Here is a 25,134-nt window from a genome sequence, read left to right as displayed (position 1 = left end):
ACCCAACGGTCGGTGGAGATGGACTCCCACACGCTGACGAATCTCGCCAGCCGGCCTCCCACCGGGGTGCTTCGGTGGGGGCCCGACCCCACGGTCGGTTCAATCCTGCTTCGACGAGGCTTTGCCGCCTTGACCTCCTTGGCGACGACGGCGGGGTCCGCCAGACTTGCCTCGTCCTCTGTAGGCCTCCTGAGCCGACGAGCGGGCCGCTTGACGGTAGGTGGAGAAACCGCCGCCTGAACTTTTGGAGGCGCCCTTGCCTCCGCTGCTCCGAAAGGGCGTCCGTCGTTGTTGCAGAACTACAAGGGCCCGGGCCGTCTCGGTGTCCGCTTTAATGGCCTGAAGGGAATCGTCTACTGTTTTCCCAAACAGGTTGTTCCCATCGAAGGGCATGTCCAGGACTCTGGTCTGAACGTCTTGACGGAAGTCCGTAGCCTTGAGCCATCCACGCCGCCTAAGGCAAACGCCGTTGCCCAACTGGCGGAACCCGGTGTCGGCGATGTCCGTCGCAACGGTAATGGCGTGGTCCGAAGCCACCTCACCTTCCTGCAGGATCTCCAGGGCCTCTTCCCTCTTGTCGTCCGGCAAGAAATCCAGTAGGGGAGCCAGTTTGTACCAGAGCTCCGTGTCGTAGCGGGCCACGATAGCCAAGGCGTTGGCCGCTTTAATCGTCGTCGCCGCAGACGAGATGACTCTGCGTCCCATAGCGTCCAATTTCTTTCCCTCGCCGTCCGGTGGGGAAGTCGATGTGGAGGCCGCACCCCCCCCGCTTTTTTCCTGGCCGCCGCGGAGACGACGGAGTCCGGGGTAGGCTGCGCCCGGAGGCACAGGGGGGCCGTGTCCGGGACCCGGTACTTCTTCTCGTACCGGTCCCTTCTAGCTGGCGTCGTGGAAGGGTTCTTGAGGAGGGTGAGGCCCTCATCCCAAATGTCGTCCAATAGAGGCACTGAGAGGACCGTCTTCCTCTTGGCCTCGCGCCGCTGATAAAGGAAACCTTCCTTCTTCTTCTCCTCAGGGCAGAGTTGGAAAAGCTCGGATGCCCTGGTGATCATGGAGTGGAACGATCCAATCTCGTCGGGCGGAGAAGCCCTGGTGGGAGGCGACGACGGTACATCCTCGTCGTATACCTCGTTGTCCGTACCCGTCGCTGCCGTGTCAGTCCCCGTATCATCCCCTCGGGTGGACGGGGAGGAGGGCTGGAAGGGGCGCGACGGCTGAAAAGGAGGCGGAGGGTGGATCCTTCTTTTCTTGGTAGGGGGAACACCAGAAGGTCCCGGTTCTGGGTCCCCCGACGGGAGAGGTTCCGTCGGCAACGGTAGTCTCGTCCTTATCACTGAGCATAAGGACTGTATAGCCAACAAAATGGCCGCCGAGCTGTCTCGCGGTGCTGGCAGAGGGGAATCCGACGGGCGATCAGGGGCCCCGTCGGTACCCTCGATGATGTCGTCGTCGCCTGCGTCGGGATCCATCCCGACGGGCCGGTCTTCTTCCACGCCGAGGCCGTGGTTTAAGACTTCGACCAGCTCCTCCTCCGAGGTTGAGGCCGAATCTACGACGACGCCCTGCCCCCCCCCCCTTTTTCTTCCCCACGGGGTATTTCACGGGGGCCCTATCGATGGGCACAAAAGAGGACTCCCTCCGAGGTGGCAGGGAGACTCTGAGCCCCGAGGTCGCCACCACTGGTGTAGCCCCCACAGGCTGAGCCAGGGCCGCCGCGACAGTTTCGATAGAGGGCTTGGCCGGATGGATTAAGGCCTTCACCACCTTAGGTGGGCTCACCGCCTTATCCTTGAGGGGGGGACACTGCCTCGCTCCCCCTCCGATGGGGCCTTCAAGCTCGACCGGGGCCTCTCCAGGAGCTTCGCCGGGTGCTCGGCCTTCCTCTTACCCGACCCAGAGCGTTGGCTCGTGGTTGATGGTGCCGGGGAGGGTGCGCCCTGCCTGGCGCCCGTAGAGCCCGACCGTTCGGCGCTCCCGGTGCCAGCGGACTCGCGGTGCTTTGCCTTGTGTTGGACCCCCGTCGCCGGGGCGTCCTCAAAGGTCTTAGAAGACCGCTCGGATTTCTTCTTCTTCTTCTCGCCTGACGGGCTCTTCCCTTCCAGCCAGTTGGCGAGACGTTGATGGCGGTCCTTCATGGTCCGCTCCGAGATGTTGCCGCAAAACGCACAGTCCTTCTCCACGTGCGTCTTGTCCTCATGTAGGCAGTAGAGACAAAAGGAGTGTTCGTCCTCCTTAAAGACGTTCTGCAGCTGGCATCCAGGGCAGACCCTGAACAGCTTTCCGGGCGTCGAGCATCCCTTCTCCTGGGCCATGTCCGGGCCTGAGAAACTTCTGGAGTCCTCCAAGAAGCGTAGCTCGACGAAATCTTCACCCTTGAGGGGCGCAGACGAATCCGACACGGGTCCCCGTTGATCGGATGGAGAGTCGGTGGAGCTTGAGGCTCTTTTGACCGAAAAAACGAAGTTTTTGAGAAAAAACGTGAAAAAATAGCACTAACGCTCGAGAGCAATAGCACGAGGATCCCAACACATGAACGTGCGGTAAAAATCTGAAGATGGCTGCCAGAGGCGGTGCTTAGGTAGAGGGCAGTCATTGGCTGTGGTCAGTATGACGCAGAGACCAGTGATTGGATATTACTACGAAAGACAGATCAGAAACGAAACTGATACTGGTTTTTTCTTTACCGAGGATTCCCAGCCTGACGACGGGGAATATTTATTGACATGTGAATCCATGCCAGACCCCATGCTGGAGAAATGATGGATATTGCTTAGATAATGTAAACTTGCCACCTTAGCAGAAGTTCGAGACCAAGCAATAGTCTTCTGCATTGGAGATGAACTAACTACACAAACCAATCAAATGTTTTTTGTATATACACTTTAATTTAAACATTATAAAGGTTCAAAATGAAGAGTAGCATTACCAAATATTGCATGCAACTGTAAACTGGATATTAAAAGCTTGATAGCATACTTTGCATATAGAAATTTGAACACTTTACACAAAGCAGATTATAGTTTTGTTCATTAGTAAAATCCTAATTGGTCTTTAAAAAAATCCAAATGAACAGCGGAGTATGGTCTATGAAATCCATGTCACTCCACCGCTGTGGTCCCAAGGACAAAAGAAAGCTTTCCTATTGCAATGGCGGGTTAGACGTTCAGGTATTCTTACCTTACAATATAATGGTTTTGCTAGATCCCCCAGTTATGCTAATTTTAAAGTGCACTAGTGCCCAAATACAAAGCCAAACCATACGGACACAATACCATTAATCAAAACGTGTGTTGCATGAATCAAACGTAAGAAACACGGTCTGTAAAAAATGTAATCCTCGAATGGTCACACAACTATTCTACTGCCACCAACAGAAAGTGAGAAACAACATTGACTTGCTTGGAAAGAATTCTCAATAAACCTAGCTTTTATGTGGTATCAACTTTTTTGGCCATTATTAAACGGAAACCCGATTTAAAATATAATGGAACAAATGCTGGGGTACGCATTTTCTTGTATCCAACTTTCAGGAGCTGTTTCAGGTCTTCGCTTCTTTAATTTGTGATGGAACACATGAAGGTACATTCTGCTCATCTTGTTTCTGGAAATAAAAAAAGGCCTGCTGTTAATGCAATTTAATGTTCTCCTTTTAGTGAATGAACAACATTTTGTTAAGAGCAGAAAGCATATCTAACATCTAGGTGCTTTCATAAACCAAGAGAACTGTGTGAAAAACGATACATAGATTTTAAGAACTTGCAAATTCAAGGGAACAGGTATTCGCGCAACAAAATGGGAAGAAGGAAAATGCATTTTCACAAACAGCAGGACTAAAGTTAAGATGTTATAGTTAGAGTATTGTACACCCCATTTCTTTGAAGATGGCGTAAAATGATATATTTTTTATTTTTATAGAGAGTACAAAATTAATTCCATTTTGCAATCGAGGCATTTTTTTAAGTGAACAAAGCTACATTTTCACTCTAAAACATGTCTTTTGCCTATTGTTTGTTGCGATTATTTTACACCATATATTTATTCTCTAGGACTATTTGCCTGCTTTAGAGTAAAAGAAGAAGAGTAGATGTGTCTGGTGCGCCACTTATCCATAGGACGGCCCAAAAGCATTCCAAACATTCTGTCAATAGATCAGCAGCTGTAGTAAAGTGTCCCCCCACAGAGGACAGGAAAGCTTAAGCAGGGACAACATAAATAAGGAATTTAAGATGATAAAATGTGACATTAGAACTCAATTTAACCAACAGATTTTAATTTGCCAAAGTATCTAATTCAAGCTAGGGTTCACCAAAGCCTTCAAAGACTAAATAAAAGGCCCAGGTAAATTCCACCATGATTTCACAAATATGATGGCGACAACAACGAGTATGCCATCCACCACTAGAAAGAAGAAAGTCTGCTGTGAAGAAAGACAATTTCCTCTTAATAGTTTAGAGTGGTTTACTAGTGGGGCCACCTACTCTGCATCCTAGAGAGCTTCTTTATCTACAGTTAAGTATATTATGTTCTGTTCCCCCTGAGCCAAATAATACTGCGACTTGTCTTACACGTAGCATTTGGGTGCTGACACCACACTGACCCCCAGTTGTGTACATTGCTATATAGAGAAAAAGAAAAAGTTACAGCAGTGACTAACATACTCCTAGTCCATAGTCCCCTTTACCGGGAGATTCCTAAACACTGATAAATCTACACGTGGATGGGTTAAACTCCTCTAGTTAAAGAGGTTTCTGAGTACTGCCTGACTGAACTGAGTGACAGTCCTAGAACTCGGGTCAATACAGTAATGTTTACAAAATGCAGAGGGTAGGGGCACACGTGGCCGCCTTGCAAATGGCTCACCAGAGAACTGACTTTTGGAAAGCCACAGAGGCAGCTTTACCCCACACTAGATGTGTGTAGATGCCTTGGGAGCCTGCAGGCCTTGTACTGTGTGGACCTCTGCAATACAGTAAACTACCCAGCGGGAAATTGTAGCCTTAGAGGCTGTGTTCCTTTTTTGCCATTTTGCCATTCCAGAATTTTACAAAAAGATGGGAAAGCCCTTAAGTTCTCTGTCCAATTCAGATGGAGCTTAAGGGCCCTCCTCACATCTAGGTTATGTAGGACCCATTAGCGTCTGATGAAGGGTTCGGAAAAAACATCATCAAGGTAATGGAATGATTAATTTGGAACTCCAAAATGAGGAAGAAAAGATGGATGTGCACGAAGAACCACTTTATCTTTATGGAAAGAGTGCTTCAATGCACAGAGCTTGAAGTTCGCCAATTCTTCTTGCTTAAGTAATGCTGCCTTTCAGGGGAGGCAATTGAGATCCACATTTGCCATAGGTTTGAACATCTTATGGCAAAGTGTGTTGACCACCACATTTGGGTCCTATGTTGGCCGAGGGGTTTTGACAAGCGGTAAAAGATGCAACAGGCCATCAAAGTGTTGTTTTATAGCTAGATTTGTGAGGGTGAACGAAGAAGAATCAGTGTTCAGGTATGCATTAATAGTCAAAATAAAGAATGGTAGGACTGTGGTTATTCAGTACTTGCAGTAATCCAGGACCAAGCTCTTATACAATGTTAAGTAGAAAATGGAGGCGCATCAGATGACATCAATCTACTCATTATTATGAAAATAAACACATTTTATTACATCATTACAGAAACATCAAAAATTCAATTTATATACCATCAGTCTCATCTTAAACTCAACATGTTTCTGTTCCAAACAACCTCCAACTGGAGAAAATTCTTCAGGAGCTATTAACTCAGTCACTCTTGATAATTATTAAAACACTTTAGAAACAGTTTTCTTCCTCCTTTCGTCCTCCTGTCTACTACAAATAAAAAGACCACCACCGATTTAGCTCAATGTGCTAACAAAACGAATTGTAATCATCAAAGAATGCCACATATAGACCCTCACACAACAGGATATAATTTAACTGTAGGTGAGTCCTAGGCGGTGTGTCGCAGAGACTGGTGGGAGAGTCACCATAAAGCAGCTCAGACTCAGTACCCTCAAAGAAATAGGGAGAAATGTCAAAATTGCATCAAACATTTCTACTCGGGTCATACTGTCTTTGTAACCAGCACCATCACAGCATAGCATAGCACTGACTCGTTTATCTACGGCTTTGCATTTTTTCTAAAGCCTCAGCTGTACTCTCCTCTATTTGTGCGGTTTTTCTTTCTCATAAGTGGGGAATCTCGTCTAATACGACCGGCAGCAGATCCACAGTGTAACTTCTTAACAGGGAGCAATATTATGGTCATTCTCCATCGATGAAGTCAGACTCGGGTCTAAACATTTTTCAACGTAAAATATCCTGGTTATTCACCCCTTCTCTTACACAACATTACACTTGTTGTGGATAGGGAGAGTAGTGCAGGCTTCTCAACTCCTGTCCGGTGTAGTCCTCTAACAGGATTCACTCAAACGAGAAAGCTCGCAATCCTGCATGAACAAAAATGAGAAATGCATACCGCCATTAGCGGACCAAGCAACGTGCTCTATAATTTTGCATTTTTTCCACGTTTATAGTCGTGGTCTGCATTTCTAAACAAGAAGCTCCCTTGGCTGTATCTGGTCGTCTAATTCTCGCTCACCACTCGCTCTACTGCGCCAGCTTTCACACCGTGACTTCTATATTTTAAAAGACATTACGTCTCTATGGTATATCTAGCAAAACGGGTGGCCATTTTAGACTGATCTCAATAAGTGTGTATCCCTGTGGGGGGGGATTCACGATCTCCCTCTTAATATCAAGCATTCACTCCAGCAGTAGCAGCAGTAGCAGTAGCATTGATAAACTACTGGGTGGACTCTAAAAATACAGTTCATGGTATTCCGGTCATTGAACCACGTTTTTACTCTTTAATATGGATCCTATTGCCTGTGTGTAGAAATAGTCCACCTGGTTTTAGATCCTATCCCATTCCACCTCCTCATTTAGGCCTCTGCCACCACTCTTTGTTAGGAAAATCAACATGTTTACACCAGATATTTTCTGCAATACTGTCCATGTGAACTCCTCCCAGCCATGCTGTAGTCTCCCAATGTGTTTCACCATTGGTGCCTGTTAAATCTGATTTTTCTAGACAGCTATGATATTTCATGATCCTAGTTTTTATTTTTCTATTGGTTTTCCCTATATAGTTGAGTCCACATGGGCAGGGAATCATATACACTACATGTTCAGAGTCACAATTTGTAAAGCTCTTCACTATCCAGGGCTTATTTAATCCAATTTCAACTGTCTTGGATTTTTTGCTATGTTTACATACCCCACACTTCCAACAAGGGAAGTGGCCCTCAATTGGTGCCAAGCACCATGACCTCTGTATTGAGCTTGTTGTGTCTTTAGTTTTAGATAACCTACTCTTGCTTAGCATATTTCCAATAGATGTACTCCTATGGTAATCAAAACGTGGTCGCTCCAAACCATTACTGCTCATCTCAAAGATCCGCCAATGTTTCTCCATTATGTGCCTTATTTTCAGACTACAGTTGGTGTGTGTGGAGGCAAACACCAGTTTATTGTCCATCGTTTTTATTGGTCTTTTGAAGCAGGGCTTCTCTGTGGTTATTAAAAGCTCTCTTAGCTGCTTTTTTAATAACCTTCTTCAGATATACGCTCTAAATTTTTTGGAGAGTGTGTGTGCCTCCTATTCAAATGCCTCTGGCACTACTGTTTCTTTTCAGTCGTACAAATTGGCTGAGGAGTAGGTTATCTTAGATGGTTTATATGGTGACAATTGTATTTCAATAGTGAATTTCTATCTGTGGGGCTCTGGTAGGGTTTCCCCAAAAGTCTCCCCAGTTTGTGGTAGATCGTGATGTCAAGAAAATGGACTTCCTTGTTGCTAAACATCATGGTGAATTTCAAATGTTGATGTTTAGTATTTAGCCAACTAAAAGAAGTGTTAACCAGATCATCAGTACCTTCCCACACCAACAGCACATCGTCAATATATCAGGTCCATTCTTTAATATGCTCCCTGTAGGGGTTGGTTTCAGCATAAATCACTGACTTTTCAAAAATCTCTACATATTGGTTAGCTAAACTGGATGCCATGGTTGCTCCCATCGCTGTCCCTCGTTTTGCTGGTATAGTTCCCCTGCAAATTCAAAGTAGTTCTTTATGAGGGTGAATTCTGCATACCACATTAAAAAGGAATTAGGGGCCAGATCCTGATCTGTTCTACTTCAAAGTATTTCTTCAATTACTTCCAATGTGGACTGTTGCAGGATGTTGGTGTGCAAGGAAGCCAATAAAATGATGTATTACTGGATCACATTCGAAATGTTAACATTTCAAGAGTGCACAATTCTGAGGTGGATCTTTCTCATGAACTATATGAACTCATTTGGAAAGAATACTGCAAGTATTAAATAACAGTCCTCCGATTCTTTATTTTGTCTTAAACTCTCCAGTCATAGGGTGGACTGAAAGGCAGAAGGTATGCACACTGCCTGTATAACACACATCATCTGATAGATAACATTGTGCTAGCGATCTGATCTCGGGTGAAGGATATTGGGAATGTCCGGCAACTGAATTGGTGGAGAAGTGGACAGTTTTAAATGCCGAAAACCAGGTGCTTTAAACACCACTGTGCAGTCTTTTGCTTCATGCAGCATCAGTAAAGCACAATGAATGGGATAGCCAATGCTGACACTACGTCCCAGGAGATCTCTAGAGCCCAGACCCTTTCTGGAAGCATACAGCAGACATCTCTTGTCACTGTGGGTCGCAAATACGTCTATACTCTGAGTCTCCCACAGACTGAAGAGATGGGAGAGAACTTAATAATTTAATTTCCATTTGTTGTTTACCGAAGACCGGCCACTGTGTTCTCTTGGCTAGGGATGTGCACTGCTTGAAGCCATTTCCCTTTCTCTATGCCCATTCCCACTTCTGTAGGGATTGCCGAACTAGGGAAAGGGACTTGGTCCCCCCTTGCTTGTTTATGTAAAACATTGAGACAGAGTTGTTGGTCCTGACACAGACTACTCGGTTGGTGATGCTGGACTGCAAAGCTTTTAGGGCCAGAATAACGGCTAGGAATTCAAGGCAATTGGTAAGGTGTTCACTGTCCAAGGGAGACCATCGGTCGAACACCTCCAGGTGTCCCAACGTAGCACCCATCTCAGAAGAGAGGAGTCCACTGTTAGTGTCGCGAGAGGACGGTTCTAAAAAAGGGGCCCCTTCTGAGATTGGAGTAGTTCGACCACCACTTGAGGTTGGGTATCATTTCTGGAGTCACTAGAATCAACTGACAGTCTGTATCCTTTGCCTAAGACCAGGTCTGTCTCAGGGCTAACCGCAAGTGCCTCATTTTTAACACAGCTAGGGGAAGAGCTAAAACACAGGAATCCATCAAGCCCAGAAGCCCCTGGAACCACCATGCCGTCATGTGGGTGGAATTCAGAAAAAAGGTACATGTTCGAATTAGATCCTGAATTCAGTTTTCCGTTAGAAAAACCAGGGGAATTGTAGTGTTCCAGCAGAAACCTAAGAAAATGAGATCGAGTGACCATCATACAATACTTCCTCCAGTAAACGAATAACCCCAAGTTGAACAGCAGCTGTAGTAACATCTGCATTTGAGAGATGCTTTTGGAGGACAGTGACATTTGAGGAGCAAGTCGTCCAAATATGGATAGACATGGACTCCCAGAAGCATGAGAAAAGTAGCTGATACACAGCCATCATTTTGGTAGAAACTCTTGGCATCGAGCTCAGTCTGAAAGGAAGGAGTCAGTACTGGAAATGTTTGCTCCCTACCGAAAACCTAAGGCATTTGCGGTGCTGGGGCCATATTGGGATGTGAAGTTACACATCCGGAAGATCCACTATGCACAGCCAATAATCGAACAGATCTGTGCAGGCAGGATCCTCATGAAACTTTTCTTGGGAATGTGAAGATTGAATTCTGACAGGTTTAAAATGGTGCGCATGCCAGCCTGGTTGGATTTCGCCTTTGTAAATATGCGGGAGTAGAGACCCCCACCCTCTAATACCAGAAGGTCTGCTTATATTGCCTTTATGTTCAATAGTTTTTAACTCACGAACAGAGAGAAGGAGCTCCTGTCACTGAATGACCTGAAGGGGGAACTGGTGGGAGAGGGAGAAGGAAACCCGAACACGTGAAACACAGGACCCAAGGATCCTTTGCGATGGTCTGCCAAGCCTCCAGATGTACATAACTATGTCCCCATATAGGAGTCATGTGGGACCATTCCAAAACATTTTTTTTTTATTCCAAGAAGGTGTATTGGTCCCTGAGGAGGAGGCTGTTGAGTGAGAGAAAACCCCAGACTAATCATTCTTTGCTGTTTGCAGGGAGCGGTCTGGCTTCTTTTACTTCTGGTTCTAAAACCTGCAAAGGATATGGAACTAGGTAAGAAGATTTCACCACTGGTGCTTTTGTGGGGACGGACAGCGATTTTTCTGTCAAAGTACTCACATTTGTCTTGGCAAGCTCATCGGTAGATCTGTAGAAAAGCTCTTCACCCTCAAAAGGAAGGTCCAGAATCTTCTCTTGGACTTCCTTTGTAAACTTGGTTGCATGGATTAAAGCTTGACGGGTGACAACACGGATCATAAAACCAATCGCCGAAGTATCTATATGATGGGCTGCAGCTTCTAATCTTGAGCCAGAACCCTGGCATCCGGCAGACCGGTCTTGAAATGGTCGAGTTTGTCTTGAGGGATGAACTGTTCGAACTCAGAGCTCCTTCTACAGTTTTAGGTTGACCCCTGCCAGGACATTTTCTGCATTTGCCTGTGAAGAGTTGGAGGGCTGCGTTCGCTAACACTTTCTTTCCAACGCCCTCTAAAATCTTGACCTCCTTTGATAACACTAGGGATACTGAAGAGAAAGATGCCAAAGACTGAGTGGAGGGTAGCACTGCTAACACTGTCGAAGGAAGGGGGCATTAGGTTAGAGGAATCTCCTCCGACGCCTGAAGCCTGTAGTGAGCATCTATTTTTTTGTTTATGGGTTGGCTGAAGCGCTGTTTTCCCCACACTTTTCTTGCCTCCACCAAGATATCCTTCAGGAGGAAAAGGTCTGAACAGTCCGGTGTTTTTAAAGTAAGTGCCCCTATGTTAAGGAGATCTCATATTATTGCCAAATGCCCTTTACCTGTGAGACACCGGGCATTGTTTCCAGGACTTCTGGACCTTTTTGTCTGTTCTTCCCTCATTCATTCTCATTGCACTGACCATGGGCAACCAGTTCATTATGTTTTTACTTTACTGTATGGGGTTGTGCTTTCCTCCATATTTCCAAAGGCAACTGATTTACTTTTGCAGCACACAGCACACTTTGTGCAGAGTTGCTAGGAGCATTTTGGGCGTTCCTTTTTATATTCTTAAATTTTCATTGAGAACTACTGTTCCCAAGGATACGGGGGGGGGGGGTACTTTTAGTCCTGCTCATCTTTTTCCTTTGTGAGATCAGCACACACCAACTTATGTTGAGTGCTGAGGGATTACATAGTATCATCTTTCTCACTGCTCCTTTAACATTTCTGTTACAGGGACAAGCATACTCAAATGTCTGCTGGTAGTGGATATGTTCATCCGACTTTTGTGGATTTTTCATAGCGTGGATGTGTTCACAGCTGCAGTAATAGACAAAAGGGTCATCATTGACCCAAAATGGTGGCTCTCCTTGTTTTGCCATTTCTTGTGTTCTTGTCCTTTTTTGGTCCTTCTGCCGTCCTAGGTGGGGGAGGTCCTGGTTTGACTTTGTCTTCGGAGGGAATACTTTGTGAAGCCTGCAGAGGCTACAGTATGTCTGTGTGAACAGGAAGCAGGGGAGGAGTCCAAAACTCTGCTGTTCTTTGTCTTCTGGCATGTCTGCCTGGAACCAGTCCCAACTGAGAGACTGGTTGTCCTAAAAGGACAACTAACACACAAGGTTAGAATGTGGCATGACTGTAATTTGGCTGGGTTCCTGGATAAAAGGCAAGGATCTTGGGGAAAAAGCCAAGTTGACCACTGGAACCGAAGAGCCAGAGAAGACTATGACCCGAGACGTCTGCAGTCCCTTCCAGCTATTGGTGAAACCTGCTGAAGTACCACTGCTGTCCTGATCCAGTTTACAAATTGACAGGGAAGAAGCTACGAAGAGGACTACTTCCTCCCTTGGATTGGAGGGCACAATCAGTCCTAAAATGACTTTCAATTCAAGCCATCCCATGAAGAGCTTCAACTTTCCTGGGCTGCAAACCGCCAATACCCTGGGACGTCGAGCCTGAGCGCAGTGCAGTGCTCTGCAGCAATGCACTGTTTGGGGAGCTCAGATGCATGCGCAGGTTGTGTTGAGCGCACATTCATGCTATGCGCTGTATAATGTAGTGGTGCACACTGCACGCTCTGCAGCAATGCACTGTTTGGGGAGCACAGATGCATGTGCAGGTTTTGTTGAGCGCATATTCGTGCTATGCGCTGTATAAGTTAGTTCAATGCATGAGTATGGCTCACACAGTGGGGGTCCTCCAGTCTTGTCCAATGTGTACCACTCGAATATACACTGTTGTGTGCAAAGCCACGGCTGTGTAGTATGTGTACCACGCAGATGTAACATAACACTCTCGGTTATAGAATGCAAAACTTGTTGTTAGACAGAATTGCATGTAGTACCCTCTGGGACCACCACACACAATTGGGACTACAGGTGTAAGCAAGGCCAACCTTTGGTATCAGTCTGTACCACACAGTTTGTTGGTAGTGAGCTGAGCAGCCAGGCTTATCTCAAGAGTGAATGTGAGCAGTACAAGTAGTTACACAGAGGACTTTCAATCACAGTGGTTCAGGTAGACACTTATACTCAAGGTTTCTTGGTAAAACACTTATTAATTTATTACACAATCATTTATAAAACATTTCACTAGAAGAAGACAACTTAATATTATATACCAATACACTTCAATACAAAACTCTAGGTTTATGACAGTTTGAGCTCCCCTGAAAAAAGAGCCAAATGGCAGTTCAGTTACTTAGCAGTGAGCAAAAAGGACAAAAGTAAGTTGAACAGATTACATATACTTTCTAGGCAGTGCAAATAGTTTCAGGTCACCAGAATAGTTAAATTCAAGTCAATAGGCTGTCAATGGGCTAGCGTTCTGGATAGGAAAGAGCAGTTCTGGTATCAAACGGTAAAGTCTTTGTAAAAGTTCTCAGAAGTAGTTTAGGTGAAAAAGAATCATTTGTGGGGTCACAGGCTGATTAGGCCTGCGAGTTGGGAAAGTTTCACGAACTTTCACCGCGAGAGTGGCGTTCTCTCAATTGGGTTGGCACAGTACCTTTGTATGAAGAAAACAAATGTTGCTGAAGTCGTGGTTCCTGGCAGTTCCTGCAGATCTCGCTGTTCCTGAGCCTCAGTCGTGGGGACAAGAGGGAGGACGTCGGGGGACTGCTGCACTGCACGGGATTGTTGAAGAAAGCAAACAAAATGGAGTCACTTCAGTTCGAGTAGCTGTAGATTCAAGAACACAAACTGGTGTCCCTCTCCCTGGTTAAACCTAACCAGCCTTGAGAATGGTATCCAGGTGTATTACTAGTTGATTTGTCCCACCAACTCAAAGGAAGAAGCCGTCCTTGAAGGAGCTTCTCTGTCGAATGGAGTTTGGCAATTCGGACCTGCAACAGGGCTTCACCGGGAAAACCGACGGTCCAGTGGTTTCAGCAGCCGTCCTCTTCCAGCTCGTCTTCGGTTCTTTCAGTCCAGTGGTCGACTCTGCCTTCCAGTCGACGAGACTCGCCTTTTAAACAGTTTTCTCCCTTTCATTCCAGCATAGCTGTCACTCATCCAGCAGGGTGGCTGTCCTTGCTGGACAGTCAGCCAGCCAATCATGCCAGAGTGCATTTGGGTCTCCTAGGAGACTAAGCACAGGGAGTTTCGGGCACCTCCCTCACTTCCTGCCCACCCCAGAAACTCAGACGCCAAGGGCGGACTTCAGTCCTGAAGCCCGCCAAAGTCACACGAACAAAGGGACCAAAAACATGGCTCCTGTGATTTTTAGCTACCGGTGTTCGCGGTCGGGAAAAATCATGGTAGTTAGTTTTAAAACCACTGCCACCAGCCTTTTCAACAGGAAAGGGTAGCATTTGACTGCTACATGAGTGTTTTGACACAGGGAGTACTATGTAACCCCTCCAGCACTCCATTGTAAGATGGTGTGTGCTGGGTCTAGGAAGTTGGAAAAGACTAGTAAAGTCAATTTCACTTTACATTCTCCGGGAAACAGTAGTTTATCCCAGAGAAGGTACTTAAACCTTTGGGAAGTCTAAAAGACATCCCTGTGTCACTATACTGAAGGTGCTGTGTAACACACATCAAAAGAAGATGCCCATGGAGTTATCTAAAACGCCATAATCAAAGAACACAAATGTAAAACACTCATCAAAACACATGAAAGAGTGGGAAAAAAGGCTCACACACTTTCTAGGTAAAAAAATCAAGTCCTCAAAATCCAGCAAAGTTGCTGGAGGTCTTTAACATGAAGGGAATTAGCACATTTACGAGAATTCTCCCTAACACTTAGACAAGTGTACAGACGTATTCAGTGAACTCAAGTGGTCAAACAGTGTACCAATGAGACATGGGAGGGGTGTACCACTCAGACATATGGGCTGTGTTCACAGCATGCATAAAGCACACAGTAGACTTCCCAACCATCCTGGACACATATCAAAACCGCCCGCATGACACATAAGGCAACCATTGCCTACTTGCGAGTCGCGACTCAGGTGTAATGCTAGACCATTGCACGAATCGAGATTAAACCAGGAGACAGGCCTTCTCTTGCTACGCCCGGCACCTGGCCTACTGGAACACCATACTGAGGCCTTTCCAGGACGGGACTGAATACCCTGGTTATATGCCAACCCCCTAGTGTGGGATTCACAAGCTAGTACAACCTGTAACTTCCCTGTCACCGCACTCTGTTGCTGCCTTGCTAGTTTCAAACTATATAAAACCAATAACAAAATACTAATGCAGAGTTCAAGCCGACCAGATATGAAGTCAGTAGTCAATTCATATATTTTTTCAAAACTCATTTTTAAAATATTTGATGCTGTTTAGCCTGTCCGGGTCAAGATTACAGCAAGTCAAACGTGTCACAGTTAATTGACCTCTCAGAATTTTTCTTTTGAAAGTTGTTTCTTTTATTTTTTATATGGTTATGTGGAATGAGTGTGGATCAAAAGCATTGTGGGTATGCAAATTAGCCCAAATGCAAACCTTTTCTGCAGGAAATTGTCTTTGTCTAAGAGGGCAGTGGTTCTTCATACATAATTTAATCAACCGAAGACAGACATTTGCAAGATCATGAACTTATTTAAAACATGAATTTTTGTTAATCCATATATGATTTAAACATGGTTTAAACGCACTAATTTGGACTAATTGTATCGAACATCTTCTTGGGGGATACTCACAATTCCCTCATAAAAGGGTTGGGCTCGCGTGCTATGCTCGCTCCTTCGGCGAAATATGGGGCCACTTTGAAAACAATTTCCAGGGCCACTTTTGGTTCCCAGTCCAGCCCTGTCCCTCATCTCCAGCCTCTCTGGCCCAGTGGAGCTAGATCGTTTGTAGTTAGTTTGGAGCCAAGCTGTAGGGCCAATCAGGCTGGTCGGGGCTTGTGGGTCAGCACCGGGAAGTTCTGGTCATACTCTAAGTGGAGCCCAAATGTCTGTGAATTGGTGTAAAAGGCCAGCTTTAGCTTCCGTGACTTTCTGCCACCAAGATGTCCCAGAGTTTGATCCACCATAGAGTCATTGAGGGGCCCTCAGTGGTCTTCCAGGTGCGAGCAATAGTGATTCTACCCACTAGTAGCAGTAGTGTAAGCAGTTCTCCCTGTTCTCCCTGTCCTTGGGTAGGCCCCTGGTGCAGGTGTGCCTAGCAGGATGACTTCTGGTTCTCTGGGGAGTATAACTTGAGTAATGTCTTTTATAGCAGATACACATTGGTTCCAGAAGGATTGCACGGTAGGCCAGGTCCACCACATATGCAAATACGAACCAGGCTGTCCACATTTGCGCCAACAGTGGGGGTCAAGGGATTGGTTGAAGTGATGAAGGCGAGTTCGGGGGTAATACCAGCGTAGGAGCTGTTTATGGGCACACTCCCGATTAGTGATGCAAAAAGAGTAAGAATGGATCTCAAGTCCGCCTCCCATTGTGCTATATATGGAGGTCTAATGGTAAGCGTGTCTTCCTGCAGCAGTTTGTATAGACTGGAGATCTTTCCCCTTAGTGGCAGTTCATGCAAGGTTAATCCAAGAGGGCTGAGATTTTCTGTAGCTGCTTGTCGAACCTGGGGATGAGAACATCAGTGGCGAAGTTGCGAGTAAGAGATCATGTGTTTCAGCTAGTTGAAAGGTCATTTTGCATTGTTCGAAGGTGCAAGGCTGGCCATTCTCAAAGAGTTGTCCCAGGATCTCCAGACCCCCGGCCGCCCAGTTTTTGAAGTTCAAAGGGTGAGACGCAGGCGAGAAAACCGGGTTATGAAAAATCAGGGAGAGAGGGCACAGGCCATGTGGGGTGCCCTTGTATTTTAATGCCCAGTCCCATATCTGAAGAGTGTTTTGGTGGAGGCAGGATCCCTGCCCGGTCTTCCGTAGCAGGGGTGGAATATATGGGAGAAAGCAGAGGGGAAGAGCGAGACGGGACTGCTCTAGTTCCACCCATTTCAGGGGCCTGGCAGACATAGCCCACGCTTGGGCGTGGGATAATTGTGATGCCACATGGTATTTACATAAGTTGGGGACCCCTAATCCCCACAAACAGGAGCTGCCCATCATTGCCTTCTGGGGTATCCTTGACCTCCTACCTCTCCATATGAAACAAAGCATTTTCCTCTGCATTCGCAGAAGGGGGGGGCAGTGGGATCATAGTGTGCAGAGAGGAACAGGCATAAAGTAATCATGGAAGGAGATTCATCTTGCAGGCGGTGATCCGCCCAATAAGAGATACCTCCTGGGAGGTACACCGCTCAAGGTCCTTCTCCAATTATTTAAAAAGCAGGGGTGGAGGCAGGGGGGGGGAAAGAGTTCAGTAGATATAAATCTTTTGGGTTGGCCCGGGATGCAGACACCGAGGTAGGGTATAGATTTCCGTCTCCATTGAATCGGGCATAAGGGTTTAAGGATTTCCCACTCCGTGGGCTTCAGGCCCACCCCCAGGGCTGACGATTACCCGAAGTTAATGGCAAACCCTGCGACCTTCCCAAATCTACGGAGCTCCTAAAGAGCCGATACCAAGGAGGGATGGATATCGGTTAAGGATAGCAGTATATCATCAGCATAGAGTGAGATCTTATGCTGGGAGGTGCCGATCGGCAGTCCCTTAATGTTAGGATCTGTACGAATCTGCTGAGCGAGCGGCTCCATTACCAGGTCAAACAGGAGAGGGGACAGGGGGCATCCATGCCTGATCTGGCAGGTCAGGGGGATAGGGTCTGATAGATTGTAGTTGACCCGGAAAGAGGTTGTAGGAGACTGGTAGTTGGCCAGGATCATTCTACAGAACCTAGGACCAAAGTGAAAGGCTTCTAGGGTGAGCTGTAGAAAGGTCAAGTCCACTTTATCGAAGGCTTTGGAGGCGTCCAAAGCCAACAGCGCCAGTTTTTGTGAATCTTGGGTCGCTATGTCCACTAAGTTCAGGGCTCTTCGAATGTTATCTCCGTTGACCTATGTGTTATAAACCCCGTTTCGTCTGATTCCATTAAATTGGGAAGAACGGCCACTAGGCGATTAGCCAGCATTTTCGAATAGATATTGGCATCAATGTTCAGTAGAGAGATGGATCTGTAAGAACTGTTTTCCCTGGGGTCTTTACCGGGTTTAAGCAGGAGAAAGGTGATAGATTCTTGTAGAGATGGAGTGATAAGAGCCTGAGATGCCAAACAAATTGAAGAGGGCCGTCAGTGGGGATACCAGCTGGGAAGAGACACTGGAGAGCCTCGTCGTGAACCCGTCTGGGCATGGGGCTCAAGGTTTTAGGGACTTGATGGCTGACTCCACCACCTCCCCTGTGATCGGGCATACAACACCTCTCTTTCTGGCCCTTCGAGTCGAGGAAGGTGGGCGCCCTGCAAATAGTTAATCTGTTCCGCTTTATCGCAAAGCGATGCCGAAATCATTTCAGAAAGATGGGTTGCCGCCAGTTGTAGCTTGACATGATCAGTGTAGTGGACCCTGCCCTGCAAGTCTCGCAGGCCCACTATTGTGTTCCTTCTCTTTGTCTTTGCCAATTTCTACACCAGAGTTTGTTTGCTTTGTTGTTCTTGGCATAGTAGCCTCCGCTGCGTAGTGGGCCTCCAGCTTCTTCACGGTTGTCTGTAGGCCACGATGGGTCTTCGGGGTCCAGCCCTTCTTTTTGTAGTGGGCCACCGCCCCTTGGACCTCTTCTTCCAATTCCATGCAGGTCTGTTTGCATTTTTGGTGTGCCACCCCGTGTGCAATCAGCTCTTCCCCAACCACAGCTTTCATGGCATCCCAGGTATTGGCTGGGGATGTGTCTTCTACTGGATTTTCCCAAAAAAAGTTCCGGATCACCTCGGCAATAGAATTTCCCAGTGGCATATTGTTACAGATTGGGTTGTATAAGTTCCAGTGGCGTCGGGGAGGCGGTCAGGGTTGTGTGCTCCAAGAGTCAGCTTAATCGGGGCATGGTCTGAGAGTATCTTTGTCTTTATGGCCACCTCATCCACAAAAGCAAGGATTTGTGGGGAGGTTAGCATGAGGTCTATTCGGGAGGATGTCCTGTGCGCGTGCGAGAAGGAGGAGAAGTCTTTCTCGCTTGGGTGTAACACCCTCCATGAGTCCACCACCCCCAGTGTCCGGCACAGATGGAGAAGTCCTGTTGCGATCTTAATGTCTCCAGGGTGGGGTCGGTGGATGCGCTCTATCCCATAGGGGGCCCCGGACCCCATTGAAGATCCTTCCCACAATTATTTGTCCTTCAACAAAGGGGAGGAGTGTACTGCCCTTCATTGGGGCCGTAAACTGAGATGAGAGAGTAAAGCAGTCCATATATGAAGCTGTTTTCTGTCGGAAACTTCCTTAACCAACCGAAACAAAACTGTCCGTAATTCACTCCAAGGGCTTTTCAGGTGACATTTGCCTTGGAGTCAGGCATGAGCCGTGTGAAGCCCATTACAGATGGTGTTCCTTATTAATTTGGTGTCTGCTGGACAGACTGTCCGAAATCACAAGTCCGGGCTAGAACCGGTTTGAGACATTGGCGATCTTTTGCCTCCAGCACGTCGGGTCCCGGGGACCGGTCACCTTACATTCGTCCAAGCTGTCCACTTTGCTTTAGGGGTGGGGGTGAGTTCTTCAGTGCCACCAGCCTGAGAGTCATCCTCCAGATGCCTGATCATCCGGGGTACCCCTACGTAGGAGAATTGAAGCGCAGTTGAGAACAGCAGCGGTATCTAATCTTTTGGTCCAGAAGGAACAATGTCAAGGTCCTCGGGGGCCCTCCGTTTCTGCATCGTTGCCACAGCCAAGTCCTGGAATATTTTGAGGGGGTATCACTGGAAAGATAATTTGTCTCGGGAGCACCCTATTGCCATGACAGCCTCCTTGGTAGTATAGAAATGGACCCGGGTGATTACATCTGGAGGGGTGGGGACCGCTTCAACCCTTCGTTGGGGCTGCAGTCTGTGGGTGCGGTCTAGCATGAGTTCAGACTTTTCAAGGTGTGGCATCAGGGATTGGAATAGGTCACCTTCATATTCTGCAAGAATTTGGTCCGGGATCGATGAGGGGACACCCCAGTATACACAGGTTGCCCCGTCAGGCCCTGGTCTCCAGATACGCTGAGTGTTCCTGAGTTAGGTCCTCTATGCCCCCCATTTTCTGTTCCACCTCCAAGACCCTTTGCTCCGCCCGCTCGAGTGGTGAGCTCTGACATACAGGATCAGAATTCTGCTTTAGTCCAACATAATGGCTTGAATGTCTCCTTTGGTCGCCAGTTGACCAGCACCATCCGTTGAAGCTTGAGGCAGAGATTTTGTTGTTTGAGACTTCTTACCCTTCTCAGCTGGGAGCAGCATGGTAGCGATAGCGGCACTTTTGGGGGTCTTAAGGTGTTTCAACATTTTTGCAGGGTCTCAGTATATTTTGGTGTGCCTCCTCCGAGATATGGCTGATAGGAGCTGCAGTAGGTATCCTCAAGATGAGGGCGTCCGTCACTTCTAGCCTCCATAGTGTTGGGCTCCTGGAGGCGTAAAAGGAGCCGTGCAGATGCTGATGAGAGATCCGGTCCTGAGTGACCTTCGTTGGAGGGATGCCTTGCTTCTCTGTAGTGGTGGACATCCCCAGGATAGGGAGGGAATAGGGTGACCGTCCTTCTCTCAGTACTGAATCTCTGGCGGTTGGGGGGAGGGGAGGATCATGGAAAGCAGCCTGTACTCTGGGTTCCCAGATCAGTTTGCATAGATTAAGTCATGGTTTCCCCTGTGAGGACCCAGGGCTGTTACATAGACAGTTCACTGTGTTTGCTTCAGTTCCGGGTAGCACTGTCACCAGGATGGCGCTGCGGGTGCCTTTAATGTGGTGGTGGTCGTCCTCAGGGAATCCAGTCAAGTCAGGGGACTCAGACTGACTACGCCCCTCTTGTTCGCAGAGGTCAGCTGGTCAATGAGGCGCTTGTACTCAGGAGACCCCCGGCCGGCCCATCGAGCCGCGGTTTGCTCCGAAGTATTTTAAGACGAGATAGCAGCACCTTGAGATGGATGGGGGTGCAGATTTAGTACTCCAACACCAATCAATAAGGACAACTCAATGGTTTGGCAAAGGGAGACCGTTTAATGACAAGTACAAAAAAACGGGGAGTCATGGCAATCAGCAGTGATGCAATAGTCCGTCTCGCTTCAAATCCAATGAACTTCATACAAACAGTGACATTTATACTCAAAATGTGTCATAATTTACGTGTTACACTTAAAAGTTAACATGCAATTCTTTTGGCTAGGAAAAGGTAACTTTAAAATGACTACTGTAGACATCACTAAAAGTATGACGTCCCATTGCTTCTACTAACTATAGGACCTTAGATTATTTGGTCCATTGTGATTGGGTTGGCAGCAACCCCATGCATACATTTCCACTTTACTTAGCAGCACGCAGAATGGTCAGCCAGGTGCAGGGTGCCCCCTCAGCTACCTGGCCTTCCTCCAATTAAGGTTACAATCAATCATCGCTTCAGCAACTTTGTGTCCATTATTTTACTGTGGTTGGCCTCGAAACTGCATCTTCTTTCTGGAAAAGTTTTGATATCTCTGTCTGGGCCGATGTCAAGTGTAGGTGTGAACCCATGCCTCCTCCTCGTTCGGCTGGTCACGTGCTACCCACACCGTGAATTTGCCTAGTTTTTTTCAATTTGTGCATTTAATTCTTATTCGGCTTGCCACCTGCTTACGCCTCCTTATCTTGATCTTTCACAGACAGGATATTCTGTTCTTAAGCTTCAATCATATGCAGCTACTGTTAGCTCCTTCTATTGGTATGACCTTGGCTCTCCTGGCACGAGTTGCATCTGGTGAGTTTCGATTCAGCCTCCTCTTCTCATTTTGCTAGAACATGAATCTTGTCTTGTTTGGCCTCTAGTAACCAGAGTTGATTCTGCTTTTCGTGCGAAGTGGAATCGCACTTATAACATTGTGCTTCATTTTGAGGTAGATTGTGTATAATGGCGCTTGCCGCGCTATTCTTCTACTTAGCATAGCAAGCCGCACTGTTTTCTTAGCTTTCTTGCGGTTCCAAGCATATGTTCAAGCGTTAGCTGGTTGAATATCTTCATCCTGCTTACAGCTTTAGCTTCGTGTTTCAACATCGTTCTCTTCCTTTTGGGTTCACAATATCTTTATTCATGGTGTTTCGTCTCTGTGTGTCATTTTTTGGTTGTCATTTCTTCTATCTGTGAGTCTGTCCGGGCTCTCATGACATCACCATTCGTCTTCCATTAAGGCCTTTTTGGTTTCTTCTGGGACGGTACTTAGGCAATCTTCATTTCGTCTCATTTGTTGGTAGGGTTTTCTCAATGGATACCTTACTGTCCATGGATGTCTGGGTATTGGTACTTCAATAGGTGTTGCTCTTCTGATGGGTACTGGGCAGAGCCCAACTGCGTCTCTCTGCTGGCTTATTTGCTCATCATACGTCACATTTTGGTGTGAACGTTCCTTGTACTTCAAAATGGGCGATTGGAGTGCAGGCTTTATTTGGGTCCTCCTCTACACGCTGGGTCTTTGAGGCATGTAAGTGATGTCAGCCCCTGGCCCCTGCTACATGCCGCGCCTGGGAGACAGGGTCTGTGTCTCTACATGGCAAGTGCTGTTGGGAGTCACCTCTCATGCCTGTGCTGATGGGTGAAGTCTCAGCCATGGTACGGCCGTTGCAGGCGAACCGTAGTGAGCTTTGTGTACCTTGTTGGGGCCCGATGCGCCTTCACAAAGATCCATTGCTCGCTGAAGTGCCAGGTCCTGCAGGCATCCAGGAGATATCAGCCCCAGTGTATGTTACGTCTTGGAGCCAGGGCTCATCCCTCCAAGTGGAGCCGGAAGATAGGGAGTCACACTACGCGCCTGAATCAACGGACGGAGCCTCGGTCGTGCTACGTTTCCAGTGGGGATTTCGCTATGATGATCGTATAGCTGATCGGGGCCGGGGGCGCCTATGTGAGAATTGGCTGCTCGGCAAAAAGCCGGGTCCCCGGAGGGTTCCGTTGATGTTGGTCCCAGCTAACTGTCACACCTGGGAGCCGGGGCCTGCATCTGTGTGGTGCGGAACAGTGAGTAATCACCCCCCGCAGCTATGTTAATGAGCGGGGTCTCGGCTGTACCATGGCCGTGGCGAGCGATCTGCTAATTGGTCCATATAGCTCGCTCACAGCATACACTGATCACCCGGGTCCTCTCTGGGCTAGTTCAGCTGGGTCCGGAGTAGGCGCGTCGTCTCCTCTTCGTGTTGCGAGGTCTGCCCGCCATCTTGGAGAGCTCAGTTGATGGGTGCCGCAGTCACCGGCTGCGGTTGGGTGTAATGAGTGAGCGTTAGGAGCTCACAATGCTGCCAACTGTGACCGAACCATTCCGGTCACAGTAAATGACTAACTGCCAGATTGATAAGTGGGAATTGCATCTCATTTGTTATGAAAGCGGGCTTCAGACGGGGGCCATTAAAGGAGCAACCTCATCGAAGGCGCTGCAGGCCACGCTCTGTGGTAACACAGATTTTCTATTGGACAGACCACATCCTCAGTTGATGAAATTAGTGCTCTCAACAAACAGGCAGATAAGTTCACAACAGAATCTGACCTAGAAAGAGTTTTAAGACTCAGATACTTACTTAGAGAACCAGATAACAGACGAGAGGAGAGCACTCCATGCCTGAAACTGTCCCTACATGTTGGCCCTCACCTTTCAGCATATGTGCATAGATCTTAGCTTTTGAGAATAAAATCTTACAAGAAACTGAAGTTCTGCAGACCAAAAACAGGTTCAGAGATCATCTGACTCGAAAATAACATGCAGCCATCAAGTCTATCAATAATCACACAGATTTCATTATAAAGCCAGTGGACAAAGGAGGAGTGATTGTGCTTTGGAAACGTGATTACAAAAACGAGGCTCTTAAACAGCTAAATAATGCATCAGTTTATCGAATATTGGACAGGCACCCAATATCTAGACTACAATAGATTAAAAGTTTAACTACTTATGCTTTAGGGGAAGACTGGATAGATGTAGATGAAACAAGGTATCTCAATAAAATACATCCATCCACCATTGTGTTCTATATACTTCCAAAACCACACAAAAATAGTATTAATCCACCTGGACGACCCATTGTGTCAGCGATGAATTCATTTCTAAAACCGCTGTCAGTGTACGTCGATTTGCCCTTTGTACAAAAAACACATTCTTATGTCCCAGACACTAGAGCAATTAACATTTTGTCAGCTGCACAAGTGTAAGAACTAGACCGGCTAGTCACTTTTGATGTAGAGGCCTTGTATACAAGTACTCCGCACTCCTCCAGAATACAAATTATGAAGTAATATCTTAATAGATGAACATTCACATTTGATAAACTGCCTACAGCATTTATTTTGGAGTACATCAGAATAGCACTGACTGAAAAATAATTTTTGTTAGAAAATTATCTCCATCAGTAGAGACACGGAACTAGTAAGGGGGCAACGTTTGCGCCAGACATTGGCAACCTCTACATGGACCACTTTGAATCTTAATTCATTTTTTCTGAAAACAATCCTTTTGACACTTGCATGCTGGCACTGATTCATTGATGACATCTTAATATGGAGAGGCACAGTGGAAACTCCTTATGAGTTTTAAGAACTAGCTCAATATGTGCGATCAACAACTGAAGTTCACTTTGACTTCTAATTCACACTCAGTAGTGTTTCTAGATCCAACACTTTATAAAAATGAAAGGGGGTAGATCGACACCAGTCTATATCGCAAAAAGACAGACAATTATATGCTACTGCACTCTACTAGCTTTTACCCTTGGTCCCTCAAGGATAATCTTCCTTATGGGCAATTCCTTTGGATTAAAGGAAATTGTTAAAAATGAAGACTTTGAAAAACATTGTGATGAGGTGGCTTGTAGACTAAAATCACGGGGCAACCAAAAACAAGTGATAAAGGACGCAAGGATACGAGCGAAACACATGTACAGGGAGGTTTGCCTCACTAAACACAATAGGTTAGCACAAGATAAAATGACATGTGTCACGACTTATAGCCCTGACTTTGGAGAGTGATTCTCAAAAATTGGTATACCTTAAAAACAAAGGACTTTAATCCTAACCCAGATTTGCTTTACAACAATCTAAGTCTTAAACAATCACTTGTTCATACATTTGAGCATGTACCTTCAAGCACAACATCAATCACAGAGATGTGAGGTCTGTCGACTGATTTTACACTATAGAGATGCAGGAACTGTTCTGTTTGTTCTCCATCTCCGAACATGAAAAGCATTGAACTGTATGATTTACATTGAGAATTTAACGAATGTACCACCTGTAAAACATCATGGGTCATCAATGGCATTAAATGACCATGT

General features: G+C 46.7%; 1 protein-coding gene across 2 annotated transcripts in view; it reads right to left on the bottom strand.

Annotated features, from left to right (window-relative positions):
* Positions 1–2,863: 2,863 nt before the first annotated feature.
* Positions 2,864–25,134, bottom strand: part of ZNHIT6 (zinc finger HIT-type containing 6) — a 480,560-nt gene continuing 458,289 nt past the window's right edge. For both annotated transcript variants that reach the window (XM_069641693.1, XM_069641691.1), the window contains one exon: positions 2,864–3,601. In XM_069641693.1, coding sequence (XP_069497794.1) covers positions 3,591–3,601 — 11 coding nt within the window. In that variant the 3' untranslated portion in view covers positions 2,864–3,590. The remainder of the gene's footprint in view (positions 3,602–25,134) is intronic.

Source organism: Ambystoma mexicanum, chromosome 1q (assembly GCF_040938575.1).
Source record: "Ambystoma mexicanum isolate Mex_15411 chromosome 1q, UKY_AmexF1_1, whole genome shotgun sequence".
NCBI classification, from domain to species: Eukaryota; Metazoa; Chordata; class Amphibia; order Caudata; family Ambystomatidae; genus Ambystoma; species Ambystoma mexicanum.
This window is presented reverse-complemented; position numbering and strand designations above follow the sequence as displayed.